This window comes from Doryrhamphus excisus, chromosome 18 (assembly GCF_030265055.1).
Source record: "Doryrhamphus excisus isolate RoL2022-K1 chromosome 18, RoL_Dexc_1.0, whole genome shotgun sequence".
Lineage (NCBI taxonomy): Eukaryota > Metazoa > Chordata > Actinopteri > Syngnathiformes > Syngnathidae > Doryrhamphus > Doryrhamphus excisus.
In genome coordinates this window covers 4,579,516-4,603,921 of record NC_080483.1, presented here as the reverse complement: position 1 = coordinate 4,603,921, position 24,406 = coordinate 4,579,516, and the positions used below count along the sequence as shown (strand labels likewise).

The 24,406-nt window shown below is 43.2% G+C and overlaps 2 protein-coding genes across 4 annotated transcripts; both read right to left on the bottom strand.

Moving 5' to 3' along the window:
* Positions 1-89: 89 nt before the first annotated feature.
* Positions 90-8,443, bottom strand: rbl1 (retinoblastoma-like 1 (p107)). 2 transcript variants are annotated; one of them, XM_058055518.1, is made up of 22 exons: positions 8,125-8,443; positions 7,335-7,468; positions 7,055-7,261; positions 6,908-6,972; positions 6,708-6,836; positions 6,456-6,622; positions 6,326-6,390; positions 6,067-6,241; positions 5,830-5,996; positions 5,651-5,763; positions 4,367-4,470; positions 3,614-3,751; positions 3,373-3,537; positions 2,740-2,881; positions 2,470-2,679; positions 2,185-2,372; positions 1,942-2,118; positions 1,672-1,743; positions 1,503-1,596; positions 1,290-1,435; positions 1,058-1,225; positions 90-993 (listed from the first exon to the last, which is right to left on the bottom strand). In XM_058055518.1, the coding sequence occupies exons 1-22, from the start codon at positions 8,284-8,286 to the stop codon at positions 799-801; spliced, it is 3,183 nt and encodes a 1,060-aa protein (XP_057911501.1). In that variant the 5' UTR covers positions 8,287-8,443; the 3' UTR covers positions 90-798. The 2 variants fall into 2 exon arrangements, with proteins under 2 accessions (XP_057911501.1, XP_057911502.1); XM_058055519.1 differs by having other exon boundaries at positions 92-993; positions 6,456-6,619; positions 8,125-8,442.
* Positions 8,444-11,046: 2,603 nt separating this feature from the next.
* LOC131106448 (E3 ubiquitin-protein ligase MARCHF9-like) lies at positions 11,047-24,306 on the bottom strand. 2 transcript variants are annotated; one of them, XM_058055527.1, is made up of 5 exons: positions 24,218-24,306; positions 23,315-23,546; positions 17,645-17,800; positions 15,276-15,468; positions 11,047-12,865 (listed from the first exon to the last, which is right to left on the bottom strand). In XM_058055527.1, exons 2-5 carry the CDS (start codon positions 23,507-23,509, stop codon positions 12,543-12,545), a joined length of 867 nt encoding a protein of 288 aa, XP_057911510.1. In that variant the 5' UTR covers positions 23,510-23,546; positions 24,218-24,306; the 3' UTR covers positions 11,047-12,542. The 2 variants fall into 2 exon arrangements, with proteins under 2 accessions (XP_057911510.1, XP_057911509.1); XM_058055526.1 differs by lacking the exon at positions 24,218-24,306 and having other exon boundaries at positions 23,315-23,647.
* Positions 24,307-24,406: the final 100 nt, after the last annotated feature.

The following is a 24,406-nucleotide window of genomic DNA, read 5'->3' as shown; positions in this document are numbered from 1 at the left end:
TATACTTACAAAATTATTTATAAATAAATATGTTACACATTTTAAAATAAGCTAACAAATACGAGGTGAAAGGAAAAGATTTGTTAAAGTTTTAATGTGCAGAACTTGTATAAAGTACACATTTCAGTTCAGTGTTTTTTTAAACAAATAGTCTGCCCTGATTGCAATCACTTCAACTCACTTTTTTTTTTTTACAAAAACTACCAAGTTAGACACAATGTAGGTCAAGATTATAAACTCAGTGGTGAAATAAGCGTGTAGATGCTACACACACACACACACACACACACACACGCACACGCTAACAATGAATTTTTACAACATTAAATAGTATAGAAGCACATTAGATGAAAACAGACATTTAAAACATTTGACAAAGACGTTCCTTCTTAACCAAGGCCAATCTCACCTCAACTCTTTCAGTCCAACAAAGTCCTACGAAATTAAAACACACCGTTACATGCTAACAGTTAGCATTGCGCTAATTCGCAGTCATCCTACTAAGAGTTGATGTCGGATGCAGTTTTGGGCAACACCTTTAAGACAATTTAAAACCTTTCTTAAAAGAGTCTGTGAAAATCCTTGTTGGCTTTGAACTTCAGCGAGCTAGCATTAGCCTGCTAGCGACTGGTCACATGACAGTTGGCGGCAGCTCTCAGACAAGAGACCACATAAGCAGGCTGGCTCTGTAATGACTACTCGTGTTAGCATGATAGCGCTATTTATGTCTGTCGTGTTAGCATTAGCTGCATAACCACCAGTCACGTTAGCTTTGCTAGCGTTAGCACGAGTGGTCCGTCAGTGGTTCTGCCGCTCCGACACAACGTCCTGCAGCAGCTTAAGCAGCACGTCAGGATTGCTGTTGCTCTCCGGACACGTCCTCTTGCTGGGGGAGTCGCACGCCGATGACATCGTCAGGTCAGCCTCCATGTTGAAGGCCCTTTTGCGGCTGGCGCTGCCCTGCCGGATCATCCTGTTGATGTCCGACAGCTCCTGCAGGAGCAGGTTTTTCCATTTAGTGATGTCGCGGGGTGGGGATGTGCATGTGCGCGCTCACCTTGGAGGGGCTGCTGTTGATGCGGTACATGAGGGAGTTTGGCGTCAGGGTGGCAGCAGCGGAGCCTTTGTGCGGCGACACGTAGATGGAGTGGCGCTGCGAGATGCGGCGAGGAGAGAGCGGCTGAGCTCGTACGGATGGGAAGGGTGAGAGCGGCGGCGCATCCACCTGAGACACACAAACACGTACATATCAGGATAATGAAGTTATTTACCACTGGGGGGCGTCGTACTCTGTTATCGTGGGTGGCGTATCGCATGGCGAAGCTTTTCATCTTCAGCACGTAAACGTTGTTGTAAAACTGGATGAGGTCACCTCGCTCCTCCTCGCTTGATTGGTGGGCTCCTCCTCCGGAGGCTGGGCGGCTTTTCTCTGCCGCTGTGAAAAGAATGACATGTGATTGTTTGAGCGGCCAAGACGGTGTCGGCTGATGTGGCTCGCTTACATTCGGCACCCGATGCGGGATCCACCTCCATGTTCTCATCTGATGACGGGGGCGGCTGCGTTTGGACATGCTGCAGGAGGACGCTGCGGTACACCTACAGACACGTACACAGGTTACCTGGGCAAGCATGCTGGAGAGGGTCATTTCCTGCAATGGGCGTGTCTCTTACGTGGCTGCCGGCCTGTGGTTGGCTGCGGTAACACTTCATGATGTCCTGGAAAGGGTGTGTCTCCTTGGAGATCTGTATGGGGGGGTTGAAGCGGCAGGATGTTTAGGTCACCACATTTTGATTCATCTAAAATCTGTATTGCAATTCGAAATACATATGAAAACTTTGTGATATGATTTCCACAGCAGTCCTTGGACCTGACTGGATGGCGCCCTCTGTTGGACGCAGTCAATGACTTCAACTTCCAGTGCTTCACTATGTGCACGGTACCTTGGAGATGATGTAAATGCTGCACATGAGCAGCTGGTCCAAGTGGCGGTCCCGCATCAGGTCAGTGGCGTGGACCAGAGAATGCTCAAAGCCCGTCCAGATTTTGGCACGCAGCTCAGACGAGATGTCCAGCTTGGCACACAAGTCCCTGAGACGGACGCTGGCCAGGTGGTACACCTGAAACGCATCAGATCATCATCTCACACATCCAGCATGGAAGCATCACGGCTGATGATCTGGTACCTTCCTGAAGAAGAGGGCCAGGGAGCCTGTGCGTTGTGGGCGCCCGCTTCCTGTCTGGGGCTCGGATGTAACGGGCGGGGGTGTCGGGCGGCTCGGGGAGGTGGTCAGGAGGAACTGGGCAGTGACGGCACCCGAGGTGTCGCACGGCTGAACCGGGATCAGCGTGATGGTGTGCTCGTTGCTCCCGCCTGGCAATTACAATATTCCATTTTGCACACTGTCATTAATGTTTTTTCATTTATTTGAAATTATTGGTACTGCTTGGTGTCATGTCATCACCCGGACCTTGCAGCGGGATGCTCAGAACCGTCGTTTGGGTCCCCTGAGCGCCGATCTTCAAGGTGCTGCTTGTGTTGAACGTCAGGCGCTTTGCCGGCGACGGCAGGGGGCTGGACATTGGGGCCGGGGGGTCGTCCCCAAAGAGACGGCGCTTGGCGCTGCCGGCGGCGGGGGAGCTGTAGCGGTCGTGCACCGACAGAGGAGATGGCGGCACGTCTGCAGGGACGAAGAAGATGATGAGCGAGTGAACAAGACACAGTTGATGTGACGGCTCACCTTTACGTGCGCTGCCCAGACCGGATCGGAACTCTCTGATGCGAGGATGCATGATGGGAGAGAGGGCGACCAGAGGGAGGTGAGGCTGAGCGGCGCTGGTGGGGGCAGAAGCCCCCGAGTCCAGACTGGAGGGGAAGTTCACCTGGTGAAAAACATACCATGTCAAGCCGTGTGTCCACGTTTAGTTACATCAAGTTGATTATTCATTCATTCATTTTCTACCGCTTTTTCCTCACGAGGGTCGCGGGCGTGCTGGAGCCTATCCCAGCTGTCTTGGGGTGAGAGGCGGGGTACACCCTGGACTGGTGGCCAGCCAATCACAGGGCACATATAGACAAACAACCATTCACACTCACATTCATACCTATGGACAATTTGGAGTGGCCAATTAACCTAGCATGTTTTTGGAATGTGGGAGGAAACCGGAGTACCCGGAGAAAACCCACGCATGCACGGGGAGAACATGCAAACTCCACACAGAGATGGCCGAGGGTGGAATTGAACCCTGGTCTCCTAGCTGTGAGGTCTGTGCGCCAACCACTCGACCGCCGTGCCACCCATCAAGTTGATTAAAGAAAGAAAAAAGAAAAGTGAAAGTAAAAATCCCATTTAAACGACCACTGGTGCACTCACCTCCTCCACGGTGGGAACAGTGTTCCCGGCGGCCCGCAAGGCGCTCCACAGGGCCGAGTCCGACGTCCAGGCCCGGCTCTCCAGCACCTGCTCCTCGATCTGGTTGAGATGCTTCACCATGTCTCTGGACAAACCTTCTTCTGAGCGGATGAACACCTCGATCACCTGCACATGCGTGGAGAGCACAGAAGGTCAACGTGCTCCAGCATCGGACACATTGGTAGATGTGTGGATGTGTCACCTTAAAGAAGTAGAAGGGGGCCAGTTTGAAGACATTGATGATCCACGGGAACGTCCGCTGTGAGCTGTAAGAAAATAAGACCACCTCCAAACAACACGCCAGCAGGGAGCAGTGGAAGATGTCCTGCTCCAGTAACGCCTACAACGCACACGCACACACACACGGCGACCACTTTAAAACAATGATGACAGCACAAACTGACAGATTACTGACTACAATCATGGTGCAAACACTAACTAACACACTAACTAACACACCCACACAGGGCAACTACTACACTATGGGGAATAACAAAACATATGTAAACTCACAACACATCACATTCAACAAAACAAGTGCCGCAAGACATCCTGGGAAAGCCAGAAGCACGCTCAAGCGTATATTTATTTCATTGATTTATGATGAGTGCTTTGGCCCGTTGTGTTGTATAAGGGGGAGCCGTTAGGACAATTCCAAGGTCCCCTTACTGCCAAGAGGCCCCAAAAATAGGTTATTATTAAAAAATAAAAAGGGAGGGCATCCAACGTTATTTGCCTATGAGCATATCTAGTTTTGAAGAATCATTAATTCTCTGAAAGACTTTTTCATGTTCAGAATAAACATTGACAAAACTGGATCATTTGGACTTTTTTGGAATATAAGAAACCCTTTTGAATACAATACTTTACCTCCGGCAACCCCCCATGCTACTTGATGTACTTTTGTGTGTGTATGTTTATATGTGTGTGTATGCTTATGTGTGTGTCTGCTTACACTCATGTCTTTGCCGTGCAGCCTCTTAGTCTCCTGCGCCATGACGTTCTCCAGGACTTTGTAGAAGAGGATCTCAGCCAGCTTCAGACGGCTCTCTGCAAAGTCTGATACAAAACACACTCATAAATCATCTGTATGTACTGTGTGTGTGTGTGTGCGCGCACATCCCTGGTATATGCAGTAGGTCGGCTCAGCAAAGGATTCCTTATTTATAAATGAAATATTTTGGCAGTTGGAGCATAGAAGACCTGTTTATGATCTGAATATGATTTTTTTAACATTATTAGAGCCTCTAGGCATGAAATAACACCCCTATAGTCACCTTTTTCCTCTTATGACCTTATATAGTAGACATAGTAGGAGAAAATAAGAACTAATATAGACTCCCGTGTTGGCATTGGGAGTTTCTTGTTTCTGCTGCTTTTTTTTTTTTACTTCCTGTTTCTGTTCAGTACTTCGGTGGTGGCTAATGTTTCATCAATGTAACATAACTGGGACCAAGTGACCAATGTAGATACTACATATAATCACGTATTTGAATGTCTACTAAGTACCTTATATTTAGCCATTTTCATGCTTTAAAACTCTTTACATAAATATGTCTATATTTAGGGCGGGACGGGTTGAGTGGTTAGCGTGCAGACCTCACAGCTAGGACACCAGGGTTCAATTCCACCCTCGGCCATCTCTGTGTGGAGTTTGCATGTTCTCCCCGTGCATGCGTGGGTTTTCTCCGGGTACTCCGGTTTCCTCCCACATTCCAAAAACATGCTAGGTTAATTGGCGACTCCAAATTGTCCATAGGTATGAATGTGAGTGTGAATGGTTGTTTGTCTATATGTGCCCTGTCATTGGCTGGCCACCAGTCCAGGGTGTACCCTGCCTCTCGCCCGAAGACAGCTGGGATAGGCTACAGCACCTCCCACGACCCACGTGAGGAAAAAGCGGTAGAAAATGAATGAATGTCTATATTTACACGTCTTTCACGTTTTTTTTACACTCGAGGCAAAAAGAAGTGATGACACAACTCCGCCATACAAGAGAGCACGTTTGGTGCAGCTTTAAGCCGGAAACACGGCCCCAAGGTGGCAGAAGTGCATTTTATACGAAGTCGGCCTGCAATGATCCCATAGACATACAGGCTGCACAGCAAGCAGGAAGTAGCGTTGAGGAATTTACGCATTGAGGGGAAAGTTCAAAATTCGAAACACAGAGTGGCAAGGAATTACTCTATATACGTTTGTGTGTGTGTGTGTGTGTGTGTGTGTGTGTGTGTGTGTGTACCTATGTGCGATCCCGGCGAGTCCTCCGAGTCGTTGGTGTAGTGTTCTTTGAAGGTCTTTCCAAGGGCCTTGACTCGGCTCACTATGGACTCTGTTGGGTCTCGGGAGCAGGACCTTCAGTCCAAACATGTTTGAGAAGTTTTTCCTCACAAGTTGGAAGCATAAAGAAAGTCAACTCACTTGAAAATCTGCATCAGCTGTTCACTGGGGGCGGTCCTAAGCCCAGCCACCATGCTCTGCAGCCTGCTGACGCTTTGTGTCGCCGAGGAAACGGGCGTGACCAGCAGGTCCTTCTCCTTCAGGTAGACACGCCCCGTCAGCGGGGTAGAGGGCGCCAGAGAAACGGGCTGTAGAAGGTTGTTTTCCATCATCATAGGGCGAAGAAGAATAGAACAAAGTGACGTATTGTGTGTTTACCTTCTCCACCTGATGCTGCACCTGCTTCTGAACGCTCATCTGGCTGGAGGGGGGCGGATGCAAAGTTTTTCTCGGCGTTCCGATTTCCTCATCGGCGTCGGCATCCAGAAAGATGCGCTCGTCAAAATCTCCCACAGTCAACACGTACTCCTCATACTCTCGGTTTAAGGCTTTGCTGTCATAGAGATGACACACGTTCAGAACCACAGAAGAGGAAAACGTGGCAGGAGCGTGACCTGGGAATTGTGGCTGCACGCACTTGTTGTCTAGAAAGTTCTGAGGGTCCAACAGTTCAGTCAAAAGCTCCTCGTTGCCTTTCAGGATCTGATCAGCAAAGAACGAAGACAAGATAAAATCAGCTACTCCTTACTGTGTGTGTGTGTGTGTACCTGTCTGTGGAACAGCTTCTGGATGTATGGTTTGAAGTAGTGCTGCTTGATGCCCTTGGCCTCCACCACCAGCCCGTGGTGCAGCTCACACAACCTCTCCAGCACGCACGGAGGCGACTCGTCCGCCGACACGTGCCCGTCGGTGCCCAACATGGGGGCCGTACCTGCTACCGGGTGGGTCTGTTAGCTCATTTGAGTGTCGACTCTCGCGAGCACAGTGACTCAAAATGCAATGAAGACGTGCATTCTCACCAATGAAGGCGGGGTTGATGAGCTCCTTCCTGTTTGCGCACATCAGAGCATTTCCAAAGACCAGGTCCAGACAGCAGAGCAGCAGGTGGTACGAGTTCACCAGGTCATCACCAATCATGTGGAAGTTACCTTCACATGCAAATTCACATTTTAAGGTGACGTCACTTGTGGCAGTGTGTGTGGGGCGGTGGGTTTTGTACCTTTGGTGTGGACAAAGAGGGTCCAGCAGAACTTGAAGACGTCGCTGATGTGACAAGGCAGCCGCCTGCACAGGAGGAAGGAGGACATGTGAATACAGCTGGCGGTCATACGCATCACGCGGGTGGTGGCGAGCCTGCGCAGCGTGCCTGTGCTTCCTGCTGCGGGGCTGGCGAGGCGGCGGGTCCCCTCCAAGCGGGTTCTGGAACATGGCCATGAAGATGGGCTCGAATTTGCGGAATATCACTGTGGAGACCTCAAAGTTGCGCTCCAGCTGCTCCATGCGCAGACGGAAGTCCTGAGGGAGGCTGGACATGTCGGCCCACTTCTTCATCTTGGAGAAGAACTGGATTAAACTTGAAGAGGAGCACACGAGAGCTGGGTAACAACCTTCTCACCAGTTAATCTCCTACTGTTTGGGTGATTCACCTGAGTTTGGATGTGCGGAGGATCCGAGTGAGTGACACGCAGTTCCCCTCCATCAGGCCTTTGCCCACAGTGGGCGTGGATCCTTTCCTGCATGCCGCGTAGAGCGAGCACGCCAACCAGTGGACCACCTCGCCCTGTACAGATACCCCGCCAAAAACAACAAACAAGCCCCCCGACATTGTTAATAAACCAGTGACAAACAAATAATCAAATAATATATTGGTAGTATTAACCATTATTTTTAAGCCTCATTCAGCACCTTACAGTTACACAAATTAACACATTACGCACATATGTGACATTAAAGAGTAGAGTTTACATGAAAAAAAATCTACATTAAAAGGTAAAATAAAAAACTTAAATCTGCCAAAATAACTAAATATGTGGAATAACTCAATAAAGAGATAGGTATAAATGAATATGTAATAATGCATGTTATTGTAGAGAATAACATACAATAATTACAGCAGTGTAAATATTGAACACAAATGTGATATTATTTTAACTGTAAATATATGGAGTGGCGTCATGTTCATGGGGAGTCCATTTAGGAAAATGTCAGACTTTCCCTGTTAATTGTATTCGTATATTTCGCGATTTTACCTGCACGTTGTCACAATAAGCAAACATGTATTGCGTCATTGACTCCGGTTTAAAAGGGCGTGTGTGTTCATAGGAATATTTGACCGCAAGTGAACCCTTCATAGGCGTACAAGTGAATAACTGCGCATACAGTAGTTATTGTTCATGAAGAATTAATAAACATATAAGTTTGAAGGGCGGACGTCACCTCCAGCGTGTATGTGTTCCATATTGCCGTGAAGTTCTCCATGGCCTGGGTGGCGGTGTGTTCGTCCATGTTGAGCTCCTGACATAACGTTTCCAAATTCCTCCGGACGACGCTCTCCTCCATCCGGCCCGACTCCGAATCGGACGACTCTTCCCCACGCATCGGACCGAGCTAACCGCCGACGTTCGGGGCGGGTTTCGGGTGGGCGAAGTTAGGACAATAAAAGACTAAACAAAACAAAACAAGAAGAAGCTCCTCCTGCAGCGAAGACGGCCTAGCACCACTTCCGCTAGCGAGTGGCGCCAAAACTGCAGTGCGAGCACCAATCAGAGGCGAGGGGCGTGTCGATCACGAGGGCTTTTCGCCCAGCCCCCTCCTCAGCCTGGTGCGACCATTAAAGCAACCGCTTTGCGAACAGCTCGTGTGTATGCTTTATTTTTTTGATGTGGATGTTGAAAAGCACACAAGCAAAGAAAGCAACAAACTTGAAAAACATCAATTATGGTATGGATAAGGGCCGATATAATATGAGTTTGGAGTCGGTTTGAAAGTGGGCAACCTGCGGTCGGCAACATCAAAGACTTTTACGTGTTACTACCTACTGTTCTTTTTTGACAGTTTACAACTCATTAAAAGGGCTCAGTAAAAACGAGAAAGTCAAAATGAAATATTTCACGGACCAAAGAGGACCACCTGTTGAGCTGAGATGAGATGTAAGTTTCCTTGAGATTGTTATGTTGTTACTAAGCGACAAGAGAATGTAGATCTGAGTAAATCCGCCGAATGGGCAGAAGATGCTAATATGTAGCTGCACGTGGTTGCTATGCTAGCTGACAGGAAGCACCACTCCACGTGCAGGTGACCAAAGATCACATATTTGAGGAGATTGCACCTGCTGTTAAGGTGGCATTGTTATCTGTGGGTGGCATAATTAAATTTGTGTATATTGTTGTTGTTGGTGGTGTTTTTTCGTTTCCTATATTACTACCCTAGGTAGATATATGTATGTGCATTGTGTAGCTCGTCATTCTACCGATGTGCAGTTGGTTTGTGCGTGTAACCACTGGGGGGCGCTGTTACTCCAAAGTTGAGTAATTGTTAACGTGACTGCAGCGGTTCCTACAGCTGCCTGGGGGGCGCCAAACACTTGAAGGTACTGCGGGCATTATATCCCGACTTTTAAATTAGCAATATACAGTGGACCATCGGTTCTTGACATTGATCTGTTCCTAAAGGTCAATAATAACCGAAACTTGCAAAAATCGAAGACATAATGTAAATCCTAAAAATTTGTACCAGACCTCCAGAAATATAAACAACACATTTTACATGCAGAAAACAATGTAAAATACATTAGGAGGAATGAAATGTGAAATGAACATTTGACATCACTTTTTTTTATTTATAGGTCAGAAAAGTGGAAAAGCATAATAGGTCCCCTTTAAGGAAGCTGAAGAAAGGCGCCTCGAGTCCCAAAAGAGACAGAAGCGCATGTCAAGTGAAGCATGTCAAGCCTGAATATTCATTTGCATCAATTGCATCAAAGAATGTAATTCTCAGATTGGACTTTTCAGTTATAATAGGAAGTGCTGCATTACGAATAACAACTGAGCAAACCATCGTCAACCCCGTCGGAAGGACTCCAAGAAAGGACAATATATACACAGAAAATTTGACTTTGGCAGAAAAAATGACTTTTGGAATAAATACTCCTCAGGTTTTAAAGTTCTAATCTGATATGGAGTATATGTAACACTGAAACGTTAAATTAAATGTTAAGTTAATTTAAATGTTGGTGCTTGAAGGAACACCTCAAATGTTTTTGGGTTAACAATTCTACATTATTGACATATCCTATGGAAAAAATACTGCTGCAATGTACAGATATTTTTATTTAGAGCAACAAAAATACATTTATACCACCTTGAAGGTCATAACGGCACATCTTAAGTTGTACAAAACAGTCAATAACATACTTAATGCTTTAGATTTAGTCATCGGAGCAATAAAAACATAGCAAAGTCTGTTTTGTGAAACACTGTGGAGCATGAGGTAAACCACTGAATTTACTCCAGCACATTAAACATCCCATTCTGAGAAGAGAGAAGACCATGACTGCAGTCCCGGGTTGAAGACAATACATGACCATCACCTCACACTACATTACTCAACAAAGGGCTCTAATTTCGTGGCGCAGGACGGTGGAGTGTGGCACAGCCCACGCAGTGGTCATTTGAGCCAGTGCACCACTGGGTGCAGCCAATTTGGTAGACTGGACCGTGCCAAGATGGACGTGGTGGCGCACCAGGGGAGGTGTCCAGATTTTCAGCTTGACTCACCAGCTCCGACCTGATCTATCCTTGGCGCAGGCAAAGCGCACCCTGCACAGTGGTAAATTGGCAGAAAGGACACGTCACCAAAACCTCACAGGCAAATTTTTCACAGTGTCAGGCACATTTCAATGCAACCAGCAACCAGTAACTAATGTAAGCGTCTGAAACCAGCATGTACATTTTTGTATTAATTATCAAATCAGATCAAAGACGTCATGCAGAATGGAAACTCAACCTCACGGTAGCTCAAAGTATTATGCTAACCGGAACTGGCTCTGCGCTGGGCTGTGCCGGTCACAAAAATCAAAATTAGAGCCCAGTGTCTTGATTGAGCAACCATCAGAGTTCTTGGAGGATTCAACCAGTGGGAGTTGTGAAATGCAAACCATACTTAATGAGGAACAAATTCATTCAATTTATTAAGATTATCTGCTAGCACATATAAGATGTAAATCCTATAATATTTCATGCCCCACCTTTATTAGTGTAGATGACAAAATTGAAAATTGAAAAATTGGCTGTCTAACATTAAAATGATCAATTTCATATTTTGCTTCTCAAAACACTAAAATATGACTCTGACAAATAGTATCGCTCAACAAACCAGATTTATTGGTAAAGACCCTCTAAATTCTCCAAATTTAACTCTGCTTAAAAAGGACCGATTATGCTCATCTTTCAACCCTTTGTATAGAGCAGCTATACACAATAACCCACACAGAAGACTTTCTAGATCAGGGGTGCTCATTAAGTCGATCGCGATCTACCGGACGATCGCGGAGGTGGTACTGGTCGATCGCTGGTCGATCGCGGCGTGACATTAAAAAAATATCATCCTCGCATCAATGCCGTCACTTGATTGATATACAGGGCAGCCATTCAGATGACAACTGAATGTTGCCCTTCGGGCGACCAATCAAATCAAACGACGTCTCTAAGTGCAGCAGAACTTACGATGTCAGCCTATCATCCATCCCCGTTACTTGATTGACATACAGGACAACCAGTCAGATGACAACTGAATTTTGACCTTTAGGTCACCACTCATGCGTAAACAACGATGCAAAGTGCTAAGCTAGTCGGCGAATTGCGTTAGATTTTAAGCCCTCGCTAAAGTTTATGGTCACTAAAATGAGTGAAGGAGCTGGACCAAGTAAAAAGGCAAAAACATATCACTTCCATACGGAATGGGAGGTGGACTTTTTTTTTCACAATGTCTTTTTCGAAGTGCGTTTGCCTCATATGCCATTCTACCATCGCAGTACCAAAGAAGGGAAATGGGGAGTAATGTGGAGGTAATTACAAAAAATGTTAATAGTTAATTATGTGTGTTTTGCAATATTGGCTCATTTGGTTATGTAAGGTACATCAACATACATTGTACGTACAAATAATCCTAAATACATTTGAAAATAGATGTTTTGCATTTTTGTAGTGGGTAGATCATTTTGACTCGGTCATTTTAAAAGTAGCTCACATGCTGAAAAAGTGTGAGCACCCCTGATCTAGACCTATTCCAGCGTCCCCCTCAGGGCAGGAGGCTGCGGTCCATCAGGACCAAAACCTCACGCCACAAGGACAGTTTCTTCCCATTGCTGTCAGCCTCAACAAGGCCCGGATGGGCTAATTGAAAGCCCATAAGGATGCCCACTTCGACATCCCAAAGCAACAGTTTTGCATTGCCCGCTCAGAGCGTTTTCAGCCACCCCAAACTTTTTAGGGCTCATTCCAAATGTGCAAGCTACATTATCTGAGGCATCGTTTAACACGAGAATACAACATTCTAACTACATAAGTCAGAAAAGTGGAAAAAGCTTCCCTTTTTACCAGAATGTTCGCTCCACAAATTTGCTGTGTACATTCCATATACTGATAAGACCACTTTATCTAAGATTTTATTTGGATTTTTAATGGCTGATCCATAAGCAAAGCTGATAGTCAATACAGAAATCAGCATTATTTTCTTCTTGTTCAATATTTGGTCTTAACAGTGAAAAATAATTGACATATATTCATTAGCAGTTGCCATACAAAAGATATGCTTGTGTATGCAGATGCTGCAAGTTTTTGCCACATGCGAGGCATTCATATGGTGGTCACCGTCACGACCACGTCCTCGTTGTCGACGGCATCAGTGTCCGCGTCAGTGTCCGCATTGGTACGGTTGTTGGGCCGTAGCTGGTGGAAAACGAAGGAAACTTTGTTGCCAAAGCGCTGCGCTAGGGAGGTCTTGACGCAGTGAGTCTCCTCCTGGCTGTCTGCCGTTTCCTCGTTGCCTGCCGCATCACCGCTTGGTGCCAAGCCCAAGTCTTTCTCTTTCTCATAATCAAGCACCTTCCAATGATGGTTAAGCGTAAGCCAGCGCTTCAAGATCTGGATGACAGCAGGTCCCTCGTGGATTAGAAGTCCTGTACATAAAAGGGATGAGAGGGGTCTGTATTAACCAGAATGGAGTCAAAATGCCAACCCAGATCTTCCAGATCTCCTGACTGTTAGGCCAATATGCCAACCGCTAGGTCACTAATTTATCATTATTTATATTTTGAAAATTAAGTCAAACCATTTGAGAAAAATTGAAATATATTATTCATATTTATATATAGTATTACTACCATATTTTGATTTGAATCCTACCATAACTGATTTCCAACCAAATTTTCAAGAACTAAAACAAATTTTGTTTTAGTTCGCATATTTTCAACAAAGATTTTCCGCATTTCAACTCAATGCTAATATAATTAGTTTTTCCCTCCTATTGTGCTCATTCTAAAAAAAAATTCAACATTTTTTTCTCATTAGAATATCATTTTTTCCAAAACCTCTGTTTTTGTTTCTAATATTAGTACTATTTTTAAAAAAATTCAACCCTATGCTAGTAACATTCATTCATTTTCTACCGCTTTTTCCTCACGAGGGTCGCGGGGGGTGCTGGAGCCCATCCCAGCTGTCTTTGGGCGAGAGGCGGGGTACACCCTGCACTGGTGGCCAGCCAATCACAGGGCACATATAGACAAACAACCATTCACACTCACATTCATACCTATGGACAATTTGGAGTGGCCAATTAACCTAGCATGTTTTGGGAATGTGGGAGGAAACCGGAGTACCCGGAGAAAACCCACGCATGCACGGGGAGAACATGCAAACTCCACACAGAGATGGCCGAGGGTGGAATTGAACCCTGGTCTCCTAGCTGTGAGGTCTGCGCGCTAACCACTTAACCGCCGTGCCGCCCTATGCTAGTAACATGACATTCCTATTAAGATATTCTTTGAATATCATTCTGAACATCTCCCCTTCTATGAATATTTTGACATTATTGCAAAAATACTAGATTTTTCCATTTTTGCTGCTTTTTTTTAGAATTTGCTGTTTATATTTGGAATGTGCCACAGGCCAATTACAAAAACAGCCGCAGGTCGCAAATGGTTTCTGTTCCACACCTACCAGTGAACAAAAATCCACAAATACTTGCCCATAAAAATGTATTTGACACATGCATGTTGTCATTTTTGATTCATATTTGCAATAAAAGTGACTCCTGTAATTATTCCATTCAGCTCCAGAACCCTCCCCTTCTTCAACAGTCATTGTTCACCAGGTCTAACCCCGAAAATATGCCTCACACACCGAAATGCATGTTTCGTGGCAAATATGGTGCGTTCAAGGACCCCCGAACAAAGTTGGCAATTGTGATTCTGATTCTAAAGTTGGGTTAAGGGAGAAAATGTTGCCAAATCAGAGGTTTGACTACACATATGTACTAAGGGTGTGGAAAATAATCGTGATTAATCGATACATTGATGCGCAATGCGAGTCAATCGGCTCATTCATTGAGTATGGATGTAATGGACGGGTGAAATCTAGATTCATCGCGATGTATTTGTGGGTATCGGTAAAATCCGATGCAAGTGCCGTTTTATTAATGTTCAACTTCACCCCATATGCTGTTCCCCAGGTGCAATGAATGCACCATCGTTATTAGTAAAACAGCATGGACGTTCACACGCAAGCAGCAGCAAGGAAGTTTCTATATTTAACTCCCCCGCAACATTTAAATAGTATGTTTGGAAACACTACAGATTCTCAAAGGCGGAAAGCTCAACAAAACGTCCGTCATTTGAAAAGAATGCCACGTTAAGAAGCCGTACAATGGCAGCACGGCAAACATGCAGACCCCCTTAAAAAGGGGACACCAAAACACAGACAAGTCTACTGCTGCCTCCCCGTCTATTTCATCGTCCGACACCGGGGAAATACCAAGCAAATCAGGTCAGAATAAGTGGATCTTCCGCTGCTTTCCAAATTGTCCAGGAGCTATTTGTCCGTCCCTGCAACTAGGACTCCCACATTCCAAAAACATGCTAGGTTAATTGGCGACTCCAAATTGTCCATAGGTATGAATGTGAGTGTGAATGGTTGTTTGTCTATATGTGCCCTGTGATTGGCTGGCCACCAGTCCAGGGTGTACCCCGCCTCTCGCCCGAAGACAGCTGGGATAGGCTCCAGCACCCCCCGCGGAATTGCATCATATCGCAAGAAATTGCACCATATATCAGATTGCATTGATTTGAACTTATCACATCACAAAGAGGGTAATTGTATCGCATCGCCAGAAAATTCCATATATCATTATTATCATAAGTATCGAATCGCTGGCAGTGCATGGAGATGTGTATCGAATGGTCCTCAGTGCAGAGATTCACACCCCTAATGTGTACATTTCATGTACCTTGCATGTACCTCGTACCGTGCTTCAACGTACACGTGGCAACACAAATCAAACCCGAATGACTGAAAATATGGCAAGACACAAACCTACACAAACCAGGTCCATGAAGCCATACATGCCATAGCATATCTGAAATATAAAGTCCTGTCGCTGCCATTTTGCAGAGGAGCTCAGGAGGGACCACAGGAGCCAAGCCACACTTGTCAGCAGGAACACGACGCACAGGATGGTGGCTGAAATCTGTACCCTTTCAACTATGGACAGTGAGACCGCTTGCCACTGAGAACACAAACATATCAATCATTTAGTTATTGGTGATGGTAGACAAAAATACACACTAGCTACTAAAAATATACATCTTTTCCTTTAACCCTTAGATGCACGAGTGACTGGACCCCACACTGGAACCCAACTAAGTGGGTCAAAAATGACCCATACTAGAATCAATGCGTTTTTATGCCAATTTTGCCATTTTGGTTAAGAATAATCACTTGTATGATATTTAGTATTATATTTAGGACCTCACAAGAATGATTTCATCCAGCATCTGTAGGACCATTTCAGCTGTGTATCTCGCAGCCAAGGCATGGATGAGGAAACAAAAGAGTAATACCCAACAATACATATAGTAATGTTAGCCAGCTAAGGTCAGCTAGTTATAAAGTAGGCTAATTGTAATTGTTGTAAACAGACACATACACATTATCATATGAAGATAATACTTGTTGTTGTATTAGCACTTGATGTGTAAAATAATCTTCCTGAGGGGTGACACTTCTGACATAATCTGTGTGGTCTACAGTTAATTTATTCCTGACAGCCAAAGTTGATAAGAATCAAAGGTTCCGATTGGATTCCATAGAAAATACATGCGAGTCATTTTTGACCCACTTATGGAAGGTTGGGGTCGGAACACAAAAACTAAAATTTCTTAAAATGTATAAAAAGTAAGTTAAAAATGTGAATGTATGATAGCAAAAACATGTTTTTTTAGGAATACCTGGAATAAGAAATGATGACAAATTTTCATTATGTAGATATTTCAAGAAAACAACCTGACCGGGTCATTTTTGACCCATTTATGGAAGGTTGGGGTAGTAACACAAAAACTATAATTTCTTAAAATGTATAAAAGGTAAGTTAAAAATGTGAATGGCATGATATTACAAACATGTTTTTTTAGGAATACCTGGAATATGAAATGAAAAATTTTCATTACGAAAATATTTAAAGAAAACAACCTGACCGGGTCATTTTTGACCCACTTATGCATCTAAGGGTTAAGCAAGTTGCTCTGGTGGGGCTGAAGTTTGCCACACTATATTTTAAATATTAATATGCAGTGATGTGAAAAAGGGTTTGTCCCCTTCCAGATTTATTTTGTTTGTCTGATCAAGTCATCAAACTGATTTAATTACTACTCAATGACAACACAACTGAACACATAACAAATTAAGGGAGGGAAAAAAAATCCATACCTACATAGTCCTGTGTGAAAAATGCTTGCCCCCCTGTTAAGACATAACAGATATAAGTTGAAATCAGTCTGAGGGATGTTATAAAGCCATTTCTAAAGCTTTGAGACTGCAGCAAACCACAGTGAGAGCCATTATCCACAAATGGCAAAAACATGGAACAGTGGTGTGGTCTGGTGAAACAAAAGTTCGGCTTTTTGAAAGGTGTGTGTCCCATTACATCTAATGTAAAAGTAACGGTGCATTTCCGAAAAAACATAGCACCAGTAAAATATGGTGGTGGGAGTGTGATGGTATGGGGCTGTTGTGCTGCTTCAGGACTTTGAAGACTGGCTGTGATAAATGTAGGAACTGAAATTAACACCAGCAAGTCCACCTCTGAATGGCTTTGGAGTGGCCTAGTCCAAGTCCTGACCTGAATCCTATTGAGATGCTGTGGCATGACCTTAAAAAGGCATCATGCTGGAAAAGCCTCCAATGTGGATGAATGACAACAATTCTACAAAGATGAGTGGGCCCAAACTTCCTCCCCAACGCTGTAAGAGACTCATTGCAAGTTATCACAAACGCTTGATTGCAGTTGTTGCTGCTAAGGGTGGCCCAACCAGTTATTAGCTTTAGGGGGAAATCACTTTTTTTACACAGGGCCGTGTAGTTTTGGATTTTTAAAACTACAGTTTGTGTTCAATGGTGTTGTCGTTGACTAATATTTACTTTATATTCATTATATTAAAAAGGCATTTTTTGTACACTTTATACAATACAAATAATGTTCAATACTATAATATAGTACTTTAAATTAGCCATAATCCAAATAATTATACATTTCCTTTTCCTAATTCTGTAGCTCCACCCTATGTGTGACGTTCTTTTGCTGCCCTTTTCTTTGCATTGGCTTCTTTTTCTTAACCAGCATCACATTTTTCGGCACAACTTTTCTAATCTTTGTCCAAACCTTCAAGATGGAGACGTTGCCGTACCTGCAGGGGGTTCTTGGTGCAAAGCGAATAGGCCCTGTACTCAAAGTTGCAGAGCTCACAGGTCCAGGAACCTTTTTCACTGATCCAGCGGATAAGGCAAGTCTCATGAGTATAGCGTACGGTGCCATCACAGCGGCAGGGGCTCACCAGCTCTCCCTGCAGGACACAAAGAGTAGTAAATGTTTTCACCCATTTATTTACCCCCGCCGATGCTGGAAAAAGGAAATAATGATGGACCCATTAATATTGGAAATATGGGGTAAATATGGGGTAATAACTATAAAAGCAATCTTCACTCGCTAAATGTACTGCAAAAAAGGTCAGTAAGGATAATTCATAATGCCGCCTATAACTCCTTATTTCAGTATGTGGAATCAAACAATGGAATGGATTGAGTAAGGACCTCAAACAATGTACAACGATGAGCCAATTCAAGAAACAATACAAGCAGTTGATGTTTGCTAAATACAAGGATGAAGAGTCTTGAACCAGTCATGATGTGCTATATATATCACTATATTGACACTTACTATGGTACCCATTATGGCATTGGATGCTCATATCACCTCGTACTTCGGTACGAGGTACATTATTAAAAAAAAAAACCTTAAACTATATTATTGAAAGCAGGAAGTGAACAACTGTAACAGTTACTGGTTGTAAAACCAGATGGAGGGGTAGGATTTACTAAGCTTTGCTTCTTCCTACTCCTTTTGGACATGTGGAACTGTGAACTGATTATGGGATGCACTCAATTGTAATCTGATGCATGTTCAATTTCATTAGTGTGAAGCTGTGAAGACAAAAGCAGGTACTAAGCGATGAGGGTAAGTGGCATAGAAGACGGATAGATGGAGATTCCTGTTAGATTGATCGGGGCATCAATTCAGCATCCCAAGATCACATTTTATTCTCCTAAAACTATAACTTTTGTCTCTTAATAATTTATTTTTATTCTCATAAAATGACCGCTGATTTTTCTATTTTTGCTGTTAGAATTTTTGCCTCGTTATATGTGTAGAATGTGGTGTAAGGTGCAAATGGCCCGTGTGCCGCACTTTGTGGACACCCCTGCTGCAATATGTGTTTTAGTTATTAAATATTTTTATTTCATTCTACACACTAAGAAACAATCACATAGTCTACAAGACTGTCCTTACAAAGCGAGCAGTTACACATCACACATTGTCAAAACATCTTCCTGCTGGAAAATGTTGCATGGATAGACTTCCTCTGCTGGATTCATAGTTGCAGTACTCTTCCCGTCGTAGATAGAGTGCTACCATGAAACTATTTACAATTTATAATGAGGCTCTAAACGTCTCTTAGGAATGTTTATTTTGTAGCGTAGCTGGAGTGCTTGTGGGTTCCAAGTAAGCTTGGGGACACAATGTAAATAAACACTATAATTCCATGTTTAGTAAAGGTTTTTTTTAATAATCCCCTATAGTATTCGTACTTGTACAGTACAGTAAGCCCTTGACACTTGGCGCTCGGAATGTCAACTTCACTCTCAATTAAAATGACCTATTAAGTCATATTTAAGCAAATGTTACACATTTTGGACTCACTTAAGCATTTTCAAGCATAAAAGTGCATGGCTAAATGACCTAAAATACAAATATAAGGCATGCAGAAGACTTACTTAAAGACATTGTGATGATATCTCGTATTTTATACTGGTCAGTAGTCAGTATTGTTACATTGATGACACAATAGCAACCCCCTGTAAGTACTATACAGAAACAAAGTAAAAATGAACCACAACAAGGTACTCTCCAATTCTAATGTGTAGTCTATTTTTTTTTACTCTTAGTGTCTCTACTATATTGGGTCATACCAGTGCAAAGGTGACCCTAGGTGTGTTAATATAATGTCTAGAGCAGGGGTCTCAAACACGCGGCCCATGGGCCAAATGTGGCCCGCAGGACACTAGTTTGAGGCCCCCGTCTTGATATGAAAGTTTAATGTTAGTGCGGCCCGCGCAAGTTTGATATGGATGCTGTATGATATCATGTACCCAAAAATTATTACGTTTGATTAATGTTCATGTTAAAGGTTAAATAACTTAATAGTTATCCTCCCTATCTGTGTGGAAGTGGTAAGTTTTTGGCTATTTCAGTTTAAAGGAAATAACTTGAAGGCTACCGTTTAGGTCGCTAGCTCTCTAGTTTGCGAGTTAGCATGTGTCTCAAGACCCTGCAGTTGCGCAATATGTTGTAAATAAAAAGAGTATAAATGTGACTATAGTCGTGTTTTATCATGTCTACAGGGCTCTAATGATGCTTTGTTCATTTTAATCTGAAAAAAATAATTTGTCTACCTACCAACTATATGTGGTTTCTTAAGTTTTTATTATTTGCCGTTTTATTATTATTATTATTATTACTATATTTATTTATTTATTATTGATTGATTGATTTTCTTTATTCTTGATTTATTTTTTTTATTTTATTTTGTGTAGAAAAATAAAAAGTAAGATATTTGAGAACAGTGGAATGTTTTATCAGAGCTTTTCTTGTAGAAAATTGGAACCAAAGCGAAGTTTTAAAAAAAAAATGTGTTTTTAATAAATGCGTTTTTTTATTTTTTATTTTTGGAAAACCTGATGCGGCCCAGTCTCACCCAGACCCGAGCTCCAGTGGCCCCCAAGTAAATTGAGTTTGAGACCTCTGGTCTAGAGGGCTCCAATAATGCTGTAAATAACATTTTATGAGGTCAAACTAGTTTTCTAATCCGGAATTACAAAAGATTACCAGTTCACTTTTTCTGGTCTGTGACCAATTAACCATGATAAATGGCGAATTATGACTTTATATACAGTCTAATGCTGTATATACAGTCTATGTCTACAGTACACGGTCATCAGAGACCCAGTTTGACAGTTAAAACCAGCGGCGCTTCCTTGTCTTGCCCACTTTCACTTTCATCTTGAGTTCCATTCTGGATATCATTTGGTTTGCAAAGCAGCTGCGGGGTTATTTTCAACTGATTGCGGCTAATTCTTCATGCATGCAACGCGTTGCTCCGTATTCCACCAGCTGCCAACAGAATGTTTTGCATGGATATCTCACTGCAAAATCAACTCCTTGAATGTGCAGTTTGGATGCTTAATGACGGTGAGGCGGGTCATCTGTATGTGTCAGAAAAGTTCCAGGACTGTTGATGGTGATGGTATTCTCGGATGTCCACTGTGTCCTTGCCACAGGGGCAGAACATAGTTGTGGTAGGACAACAACATGTGTGAAACAACACAAGAGTTCCTAGCCCAGAAGAACATCACTGTACTGGAGCAACCTCCCTACTGTCCCCACCTGCCTCCATGTGAGCTGTGGAGGATTCCAGAAGAATCCATCCAGGACTGCATGCATGGAGGCATGACAGAGAAAACGTATTTGTCAGACGAAAACTGAAATGTACAAAAACAGGAGCAATTTTTCCTATAGGAAATCATATCAATAGAGTAGACGCATGCCTATTTGGTGAGACCGTTATACTTGCTGTCCCTCGCTCATGTGCAACATGGAGGCACTCGGTACGCCTAATTCAGCACCAAAAAAATCAGAATACATGTACCGTACTTCAAATTACAAGAATTTACTTTTTGCACTATTGGATTCATAGTGCATAAAACCTCAAATAGAAATAAAGTGGGTTTTCTTTGTAAACTTCCCTCGCCATTCATTCCTAAACGTTAATTTGTATTTAGATTAATGGAACACGCAGGATGTCCAAAAGAGTTTATTCCTCGGGAAGTCCTTTGTCACCTGCAGTGTTGTCATTACCACATAGACAAGGGCCTTCAGTCGTGAGAGATGCTCCCTGCAACATCTTCACATAACCATTTGCCGTTTGACGACCCTGCACAACCTGAAACTCCATTGTTCCAACAAAGGTTCATGATGGCGCCAACTCCACTGTGCCGTGTGGCAAACATGTGAGTTGTGTGTACAAGTGGGAGTTGGTGCAGGGCTCGACAATAACGATGTACCGATGGCCCGGGGCAAGTTAAAACAAAATTGGGGCAAGTAAATCCAATCAGTGATATTCCCGTCGGGCAAGTGCACTTTGGCATGCCATACTGCTAAGAGTTTTTTTAAAAGCGGTTCTTGTTGGGTGTTGGTAAAACACGGACGGCGTAATTCGGGTGGTAATTTGCAAACCAATCCTTGCAAATCTTGAAATGGACCAATCAGAATCGTTTATTTAGACCGCAGTCCGTAGACCACAGTCCGCGTTTTACCCACACCCGTTCTTGTTCGCGATCAACCAATCAGCGATCCTTTGACTACGAAAACATCCTGCCAACATGGTCTAATTCTTCAACAACTTCTGAAGAAAAAACAGCAAAAAGTGATGAACCAGTGCCTCCTAAACAAGTATTTTATTAGCGGTTAGCAAATCAAATGATGGCACAGGTGAGTGAATCACATTGCTGTGACAATTTGAAGTGGTCACAATGAAACACCACCGATTAGATCCAATACCAAGTGCTGATTTTGCACAAGCTACAAAATCTAGCGCTTCCATTTCTCTGTGTATTTTTCTCACCTTTGCTTCACAAATTATTGTTTGACCATTGAGCTTTTATTCTGGATTCAAAACACTTTACTAGTACACAAATGTGTCTATTCAATAATGTTTCATTGTGGCGCACAACTTATAAATATCACTGCTTACTACGACTACCATGTGTAAGGTAGTATGTTGTAAATTACATGATATCATTATGGCAGGCTTTTCATTTTACATGGGGAAAGTTGGGGCAAGTAGTTCTCACCTTAAGGATTCCCCATGGGTAAGTCATTTTTGTTTTTAATGTAGAGCCCTGTGGTGTACCAAAAAATGTTTGGTACACTTGTGCCAATTCCAAACAACAATTTTGTGGCCTTTGAAGACATTTTTTTATTCTCAAAAAGCCTTTTCCAACAGATGGCGTCTGTACACAGCACCAGGAACAACCCTCATCTGGGCCGAGGATGGACGATGTTGCTGAGGCAGCCCAACATTCATCCAGATGAATACCTGACACAATCACATTCAATCCAGATTTTGTCTTTTAAAGGCTGCGCTCTTAAACTTTCCATCAGCTGATGAACAGGCCTTTTCACTTTCATGCTTATTTGCTATAAATTGCTTTTTTTTGGTATCTCCCCATTTCTTCTTGTTGCATTTTGAAGCTCTGCTTAGAATCCTCTTAGGATCCAACAGTGCAGAATGTTGATACTTGCAATTTTTCAACTGGTCTTCAAATTTCAATCAGGCATGTCCAGAAAATGGCTTTCATTTGAAAGAAAATGACCGACAAGTCACTTTTATATACACACATGTATATATGTATGTATGTATGTACATATAGAACAGGATTTGTGTATGTTGCATTTAAATGAATGTAAAGTGCGTCAGCTCTAATATGGCAACTGCGGCCGGCAGCTTCCTCAGACAGACAAAAAGGTCTAAACAGCTCAAAACTGGAAATTTGAGTAGCGAAGTAGTTTTGAGTAGTAGTTTGAGTAGTAAGTACAGTGGCCTCCAGAGTGTCCACGACCGAGTGTTAGTGTGTTCATCGTCTGTTCTCAGTGTGGCCCTAATCCTCCATCATGTTTCACGTTTAATTTGAAGTATAGAGAATGTTGTCAAGAAAAGACAATCAAGGAGTTCAAAGTATACCTTCTCTGATCCCTGGAAGCAGATCCGACACTGTGGGATGAGCTGTCCATCCTCTGTAAAACTCTGGATGGAGTTCTCCTGTTTGCCTTCTTTATCCACCGATGCCAGGCTGCGTGGCGGAGGAGCCGCGTCATTGTCGTCGCCATCCTCCTCTTGATGAGAGCAGGTGAGGAGCCTACCGCAGAATCCCTTCATGTCGGTATTCGTCCTAGCATCCACAGAAAACCTTTCACTGGTGAGACAAGGGATGGATGTGAGAGCTTCTGCTTGGTGGGGATGATGTGATGTGGTCATGATGATGGAGGTTGTGGAGCATTGTGACAAAGACGTGCAGATTCATCATCTCTTGTGATGATGTCTTTTTAAAGCTTCTTTGCTGCTTTGATGCCATGGGTGTCATAACTTTTTACACCAAGGCCTGTTTCCTGAAAAACGGGTAGATCTGGACTTCTGGGCACCCTAAGCTCAGGGGGATGATATCAATACCGTGGGCAGTATCAAATCCATCTTTTCAGTTCTCTTCTGTGTCAATTTTCACAAATATCTGTTTTGTTTATATTGCTTCATTGTTACACACACACACACATATATATATATATTATATATATAATTTGCTTTCTATTTTGCACTTCACTATTGTCCCATTGAAAAGGGAATAATATTATGTTGAAACTATTACACGCCTCTCCTGAAAATTCAAAAGGAAGCGGTGGCCATTAAATAAAAATGTTATATAAACATTATGATGTTATATGTTCACAGATTCAAAGATCAAACTTTTGAGTTATGTGACAGTGTTATTTGTATTATTGTTTATGATAAATGCAATCCTTAACTTTGAATATATTGCTTACTTTGAATTGAAAGAAAAAACATATAAATCGAAAGTAAGTGTAATATTACCTTTACTTTCCTCAATCTTGGAAGACTTCTTAGTAGCAGTGATATTTCCTCAAGAGATCCGTTAGAAGGCGTGCTGACGTCGTCCTCTGCCCCCCCCCCCCCCCACACCAAACTCCTTTGCTGCGCAGCGTCTGAAGTTATGACGCAATGGCTGTGTGACGTCAGCAATCAAACACCGTGACACGTGAT

Excerpts from the sequence above, each read along its gene's own strand:
- rbl1 (XM_058055518.1), bottom strand. The coding sequence starts at position 8,286 with ATGCGTGGGGAAGAGTCGTCCGATTCGGAGTCGGGCCGGATGGAGGAG. Across the intron at positions 4,471-5,650 it reads CTCGCCGGGATCGCACATAG|ACTTTGCAGAGAGCCGTCTG; the intron begins GTACACACACAC and ends GTTTTGTATCAG. Across the intron at positions 2,373-2,469 it reads TCTGAGCATCCCGCTGCAAG|GCGGGAGCAACGAGCACACC; the intron begins GTCCGGGTGATG and ends TGTAATTGCCAG.
- LOC131106448 (XM_058055526.1), bottom strand. The coding sequence starts at position 23,608 with ATGACCACATCACATCATCCCCACCAAGCAGAAGCTCTCACATCCATC. Across the intron at positions 17,801-23,314 it reads GCTTCCAGGGATCAGAGAAG|GGAGAGCTGGTGAGCCCCTG; the intron begins GTATACTTTGAA and ends TGTGTCCTGCAG. Across the intron at positions 12,866-15,275 it reads CATGGACCTGGTTTGTGTAG|GACTTCTAATCCACGAGGGA; the intron begins GTTTGTGTCTTG and ends TTTTATGTACAG.